The 7,036-nt window shown below is 47.3% G+C and overlaps 1 protein-coding gene across 1 annotated transcript; it reads right to left on the bottom strand.

Moving 5' to 3' along the window:
- Nucleotides 1–2,970: 2,970 nt before the first annotated feature.
- Nucleotides 2,971–3,708, bottom strand: LOC311350614 (C1q-related factor-like; the record flags this gene model as incomplete). Its single annotated transcript, XM_084470682.1, has 1 exon — nt 2,971–3,708. The coding sequence occupies one exon, from the start codon at nt 3,706–3,708 to the stop codon at nt 2,971–2,973; it is 738 nt and encodes a 245-aa protein (XP_084326808.1).
- Nucleotides 3,709–7,036: the final 3,328 nt, after the last annotated feature.

The raw sequence follows: 7,036 nt of genomic DNA, 5'->3' as shown, positions 1-7,036 counted from the left end.
GTAGAAGCACCGCCCCTCCGTGAGGCGGCGTTGTCGTTCCGCCTGAGTGAGCTGGGCCCTGCCCAGCTGCATAGGCTCCTCATATCCAGCCGAAGGAGACAGGCGGCGCTGATCTAGCGATGATCGGCAGGGATCAGACCAGGAAACAGCGGAGATGTGCTGTGGGCGGTCTGGCCGCTGCTGGCGCCCTCCCTGGAGAGCCTTGAATTCCCGAAGTCGGTTATCCGTTCGGACAGCGAGGGCGATGAGGGAGTCCAGGTCCGGCGGCAGATCCAATGGTAGCAGATGCTCTTGAACAGGGCCAGCCAGCCCCTTCAGAAAGACGTCATAGAGCGCCATGGCGTTCCAACCACTCTCCGCAGCCAAGGTCCGGAAGCGTATGGCGTAATCACACACGGATTCTTGACCTTGCCTCAACCCGCTCAGCTCCCTTGCCTTTTCCCGTTCAGTAGAGACTGGGTCAAAGGTCCTATTGAGGGCCACCTTGAAGTCCTGGAGGGAGCTGCAGAGCGGGGATCCTCTCGCCCACTCCGCCGTGGCCCACGCCCTTGCCCTACCCGCCAGGTGGGAGATCATAAAGGCAACCCTGGCCCGGTCTGTGGGGAATGCGTGAGGGAAAAGCTCAAAATGCATTTCACAGTCTGTAAGAAATGACTTACATTGTCCTAGATCTCCTGAGAATCGCTCGGGAGGGGCCAGCCGGGCTCCAGCTCCGGCGTAGGCAGTGGTGGGGACGGGTGGGGGTTCAGGCGCAGCGGATACAGTATCCGTCTTATCAGGGCGACTGAAGAACCGCTCCATCCGCTCAGTGAGCTGCCCTATCTGGGCAGCAGCGACAGCCATGAAGTCCTCATGACTATGGGCGAGGCCACTGATTCCCTGGCCCAGTGCAGCCATCTGCTCATCCTGACAGGCGAGGCGAGCTCCCTGTGCCCGAAGAGCCGCAGTTAGCTGCTCGGACCCTGCTGCGTCCATACTGGTCAGTGTGTACTGTCACGACCAGGCAAGGATACAGGGCGCAGATGCAGGGTTTTGGGGTTCTTCAATAAAAGTCTTTATTGACAGAATCAGGTAAGATAATTCCAGGACCGAGTAACAAAAACAGGCTATGAAAATTAACTCAACTAAGGTTGTCCTAGGGAGAAACAAGACTACAAAGATACAAAATAATAATCACTCCACTAAAAGGAGGAAAACACAAAAGACTATGAAACGTCTATAAGAACTGAAACTCTCCTGAAAACTGGAGGCACTAATTTATGAAAACGTGAGCAAACAAAAGATCACTCCAAATGGAGAAAACAAAAGGCTATGAAAACATTAACTAAGGAACTAAACTATGCTTTGAAACTTACAACTGAAAATCACTCTTCTTCGAGGAACTGGAACAAAAACCAAAAGCGATCAAAGGCGAATACAGAGCAGAGACAAGACTGTGGTTGGTAGGAGTGAACGTACGTAGGTATGAACAAAGACGAACACACTGACACAAGACAAAGGGAGACGCCGACTCAAATACACAGGGTAACAGGGAACAGGTGGAAACACTCAGCAGACAATCAGACCAAGACACATGAGGAAGGGCAAGTGACCTGAAACGAGAGGAGAGTTACTTTTCAAAATAAAACAGGAAATGACAGGACAAGACATGGAGACAGGACAAAACCCCAACTTGACCTCACCGCGGTGTGACACAGACATCGATAGCAGCAACATGTCTTTGTGATTTTTATCGATACGGCGTCGTCAACACCGTAATGTAGTGCAATTGTGTTGATGAATCCGATTGCGTGGTAAATCAAAACCGAATATCCGGTGAATATCAAACCGGCTGCTAACTTGTACCCAGGGTTGCCAACTTTGGGACTTTGGCTGGAGTGAGACTCAAATAAAATGTCAGTGGGCATGAGAAGCGCGTGTGCGCGGCGAACGTTTTTGATAACCATAACCCAAATTTTTTTACAAAAAAGTCCTTGTTTACTTAGTATAAACAAATTGAAGGAAGGCTTATATAAAAGCCATTGGCTGTTGTTGACATAGGACATTCAAAATGTGATTATATATATTTTTATCATGCATTTAATCATGCATTGACATGGGAACACAGCTGTATACTGATAGGCCTACCTGCTGCCATAGATATGTATTTAACCAAGACCTCAGAATTTATTCCCAGTCTGACCCAGAAAGAAGGAATTTAACAGAAAGTAACAGTGTGTCATGGCCTTTAATTAGTTTAGTAATTTGGTTATTGGTTGATAGCCTAGACTACATTAAGACACCTTGTCATTTTGTTTTGAGGAGGGCTGTCAAACCATGAGAAAACCTTTAGGGTCTATATTGCGAGAATAGGTTACTTGGACCCCGCTGATTGCCAAATGTGACTTTATTTAGTCTAATGACTGATATTGAAGAGTAACAACATGGAATTAATGTTGAATCTGAATAAATACTATGTCCATTTTTTTAAATTAAAATAGTTGAAACTGTAACATAGCCAATGGATTATGTAGCCTATAGAATTGACTTGTTCTTTCCGTGCTTAGCTCGAAAGGCACTTGTAATATAATTAAAATATAGGCTAAGTAACACCAAACTAACAATTTCTAGTTGAATTCCAGCAAGGTCCACAGTCCACACAGAGAGGCAGAGAGACAGAAGACATGGAAGGAGGGAGGGAGACTGGAAGAGTTTTTGGAAAGGATCATGCCATTTAAGAGAAGTTCTATGAAAAACGATTTGAGGTATCTTTTTGCCATCTTTCTCTCTTGTTCAAATGTTGGGAATCACATAAAAATGCACATTTGATGTTCTTGTTCATTTTGATACCTTGGCTGTAATTTTAGGTTAAGTATTGAGTAAGTAAATGAAACCAAATAACAAAAACCGCCAATCCAGCCAACCCCTCCTTTCACCCACCATCACACTGGCAAATCAACCTCACAACTCACTAAATGGCCGACGGGCCTTTTACAGAGGGAAGAGCAGGAAGCCGCTGAAGGTGTTGTAGTGGCTTGTGCTGTCATATAGCTCACGGTTGGCGTAGAGCAGGGTGTAGACGCTGTCTCCAGCCTCCAGCTGCAGCACGGCGGCGTTGGTTGAACTGTCGGTGGTGTCGTCCTGATCAGTGTCCCAGGTGGACACCATCTTCTGGCCGTTCTTCATCAGCGATATCACCGCGTTGGTCTGACCGGCATCACTGTACATGGTGTAGCTAAAGTAGTACACACCGGGCACCCGGGCGGTGAAGGAGCCCGTGGCCGGGTTGTAGCCGTTGCCCATGTTGGAGATGATCACCGGGTACTTGACCACCATGTTAATGGAGACGGGGCTGAGTTTATGGCCCAGCGCGACGGTGAAGGCCACCCGGGGCACCACGGCCGATGTGCTCTCCTGCAGAGCCTTGAGCTGCTGGGCCAGCTCCTGGGTCAGCCTCTGCAGCTCCTGGGTCTGGGTGCTGCAGACCCCTAGCTCGGTCTGGCTCGCCGCCATCTCTGTCTTGAGGGAGCGGACGCTCTCCAGCAGGCCATCCTGCGTGCGGGCCACGGCCGCCAGACGCTCCCGCATGGCGGACAGCTCGCTGATGAGGGCGCAGCTGTCGGGCTGGCAGACGGCCAGGCTGGCGTTGCGACCCCAGGAGGGGTCCGTATCTAGGCACTGGCCGCTGGAGAAGATGAAGGCCACCAAGAGGAGGAACGTGCGCTCCATGGTTCTCTTCTGGACTTCTGTTTGGGCTTGAGGTGCTCCTTGGTCTGGCCTTGGTTTAGTTTCTCTAGAGATATTGCGTCAAAGCATACAATAGTTGTAGACCTATTTTAATGCATGCATACATTAGACTCCTCTTTAGCAAAGTGAGTCCAGAATACAGTTAGACAGACCTATTTAAACAGTTTCAGATCCTCCCCACATTGCTGATGTCAAACCCTTACCCTTGTGACTGGTTTACCCAAGCACAAAGGTTAACATTTAGATGACACTGAGGAAGGTAGGATGGCTAGACAATACAATAAATATGAAACACAGCTATAGATGAAGGAAACAACATATGGATTTTTCAAGCCCCGAGCTACGGTATGCACCTGTATATGGCCCAGGGCGGCGGTGAAGACCACCCGGGGCACCGCAGCAGATGTGCTCTCCTGCAGAGCCTTGACAGAAAGTGTGTTTAACCTGTAGGCCCTATTAGTCTACGTGCCTTACGCCCATACGGCCAGCAGATGGCGATGAAGGACGTGTGTTCTGGTTGAAGGCCAGAATTGTAAACACCGTGTTCAGGTGCAAAATGGTGCCCAGACTCCAGAAGACCTGTGGATGGTGGCTTTATGCGATCTAACACAACTCCGATGACAGACACATCAAAGGTGACACATAATCTGTGGATGTAACTAGAAAAAGTGACGTTTGTTCTTCATTGTTTTGAGTTGTAGTCACAGAGTGATATAGTTTAGACTGTTCCAATCAGTGGAGTCCCAGCTTTCATGTGATGATTGTGGAGATCAAACTACGTGAAAAGAATCGCTGTTGATGTGCATGGGCACAGTGATGAAGTGTTGGTCAGTATTCCACTGCATCTTCAAAACAAAAGTAATCTTCTCCATGTGCAATTACTCTATGTTGGTATATAATTATAATTGCAATGTAATTGCAATACTATTACTCAATAAGAGAGAGAGGAGGAGGAGGAGGCTAGGTTGATTCATGTCAAGGATTCCAGCTTCTCCCTCACCTAGTACTCTGTAATGCTGCTGAACTGCAAATGCTGCATTTATTGATATTCATTATAAATGTGTCCCCGGCAGTCAAGAAGCAGCCTTGCTAATATTTGTGTTATACTGGGTTGTTGTTTTACTTATGTTGTTGTTGTTTTACTGATGCAAAAGACAAAGCACAAAATGTACAGTAAGATTTAACACAACTCTCTTGCTCTCGTCAGACAAGTGCTTCAAGGTGTTGCAATACAAACACAGTATACTTTCAAAACGAATCATACTTCATACATCACTACTTTCTTACGGTTGCGAGCACTGCCCTGCTGGAAGAAGGGATGGTTTTCATGATAAAGGACGGCCTCTACTGGTGCCACAGCCACACAGACAGCCTGACCCCCGACCCCCGACCCCCAGCGGCCCCTCACAGGACTCAGGGCCATAAGCTTGTGCCCCAGCTGTGTTAACTACTTCCCTTCAAAGGCGTATTGGTTATAAAACTGGATACGATTGGAGTATATACAGGAATGTAGAAAATGTAATTATTAAATCAATTATTACAGCGCGTAGGAGAAGAAATACTTCAGGGAAAATATATCATGTTCAGCATAATGTCAAAATATTCTAAAAAATATATATATAAATTTTATAAAAATATTCTAATATTTATGATACAGGGGAGAGGCTGGAGCCTTGCCAGGACGGGTTTAGATTGAAATAAACACACAGACTCGTATGCACCAGTCTGTGTGTTGTACTCATACATGCATATAAAAACCAATATGCATACAACAAATATACATAGTCATGACATAGTGATTATATACTGATAATGCATGTGCACAGAGAATATTTAAAAGCTTAGCAAGCTACTTCCAGCCAGATATACTTATGTTTATATATATATGTATATATACTGTATGTACCGGAGTACCGGTTCTTCTGTCTGCTGCACATCCTTGCAAACAGAAAAGTGTGACGTGTGTTTTGACAACGTGTGCACAAGCTCCTGCTCCCAGGAAGCCCAGTGTGTTCTCCTGCTGAAACCTCGGCCTACTTAAAAACATACTACCTAAGCAGATGTTTCTCTAGTAAATGACAACATGGGTCTGATGTCTGATGTCCTTGCGGGACAAGAAGCTGCCCCTTGCCGCTGGTCCTGCTGGGGAGTGGACTTCAGCCTCGAGCTTCTCCTGCTCGCCAGTCTGATCCAGAGGGGCTGCTCGTCAGTCCTCGTGTTTAAACCATGCTTCACCGTGTGACTTGTTCTTCTGCACCGTTCGTCGACTGTCTCAACTTTATTGGTATTTTTATGTAAGCGGGGAGCGAGCGCTCCACCGGCCCCTCCTTCCTGCAGACTATAGCCTGATAACGCCCGCCGGCACGGCGATCAAGACGGCGCCGTTTGGCTGCTGCCCGGCCTCCGCCGCCGCCTGCCTGGTCATGTGGGACAACGGGGCCTTGGAGTGGCCCCCCCCCTGGTCCTCAGCTCACCCGCTGGTTCCTGCAACCACACAGGCGTGACCGTGATGGGTGACCCAATAGTGAAACGCCGCTAACGTCGCTCATCCTGAAGCTGTGTCTCTTTACTTTTGTTGTTTTTATTTCTTAACACACCTTTGGGACTTTCCACTCCAGAACCCAGGCGGGTGGAGGGCCGAGCTGACACCAGAGGAGATTCCACAAGGGCCCCTTCCACATGCAGTTCCTTTATTCGGCTCAGGGTGGATATATATATATCGTCTGCATCAGTGTTTCCCAAACCTTTTTTTCTGGGGATCCATTTTTTTTTAAATACAACCCATCGCAACCCAATTCAAAATAGTACAGTACTATCAAAAACATGCTTCTTGTTTAAAGTTTTTTTTAAATGCTCATGACGAACAGGTAGGCTTGTGTTTAATTGTTATCAAACAGTCAATCAAACAATCAAGACAAAATGCCATCGATATCTAAGCGCAAGATCACGTGTTTAAAAAAAAAACAAGATTTTGGGTTCACTGCCGTTTTTACCGAATGGGCTTGTCAATAAGGCACTTAATCAACCTGTGGCAAGTGTGTGAGATGTCCCCTGTTGTCTCCTGCTAGACCACCAGGGGGCGGACCCGTCTTCACCTGCACATGTGGCAACAGACCACAATGGAATGGGTTCCAAAAGGCTGCAACTAGGTTTGATTGGCTGGCTTTAATGCCGTGGCATCATAGCCTGCCTTACCCTTCCCTGCTCCACGATTGCCTTTATATTCACTGTATGTTGCTTTCATTGTAGACCCAAACCCCATATTGATGAGGAGTGTTAGTGTTGATAGTATAAACCAATTTTACACCTT

The sequence above is a fragment of the Micromesistius poutassou genome (assembly GCF_964030765.1).
Source record: "Micromesistius poutassou genome assembly, chromosome: 7".
NCBI classification, from domain to species: Eukaryota; Metazoa; Chordata; class Actinopteri; order Gadiformes; family Gadidae; genus Micromesistius; species Micromesistius poutassou.
This window is presented reverse-complemented; position numbering and strand designations above follow the sequence as displayed.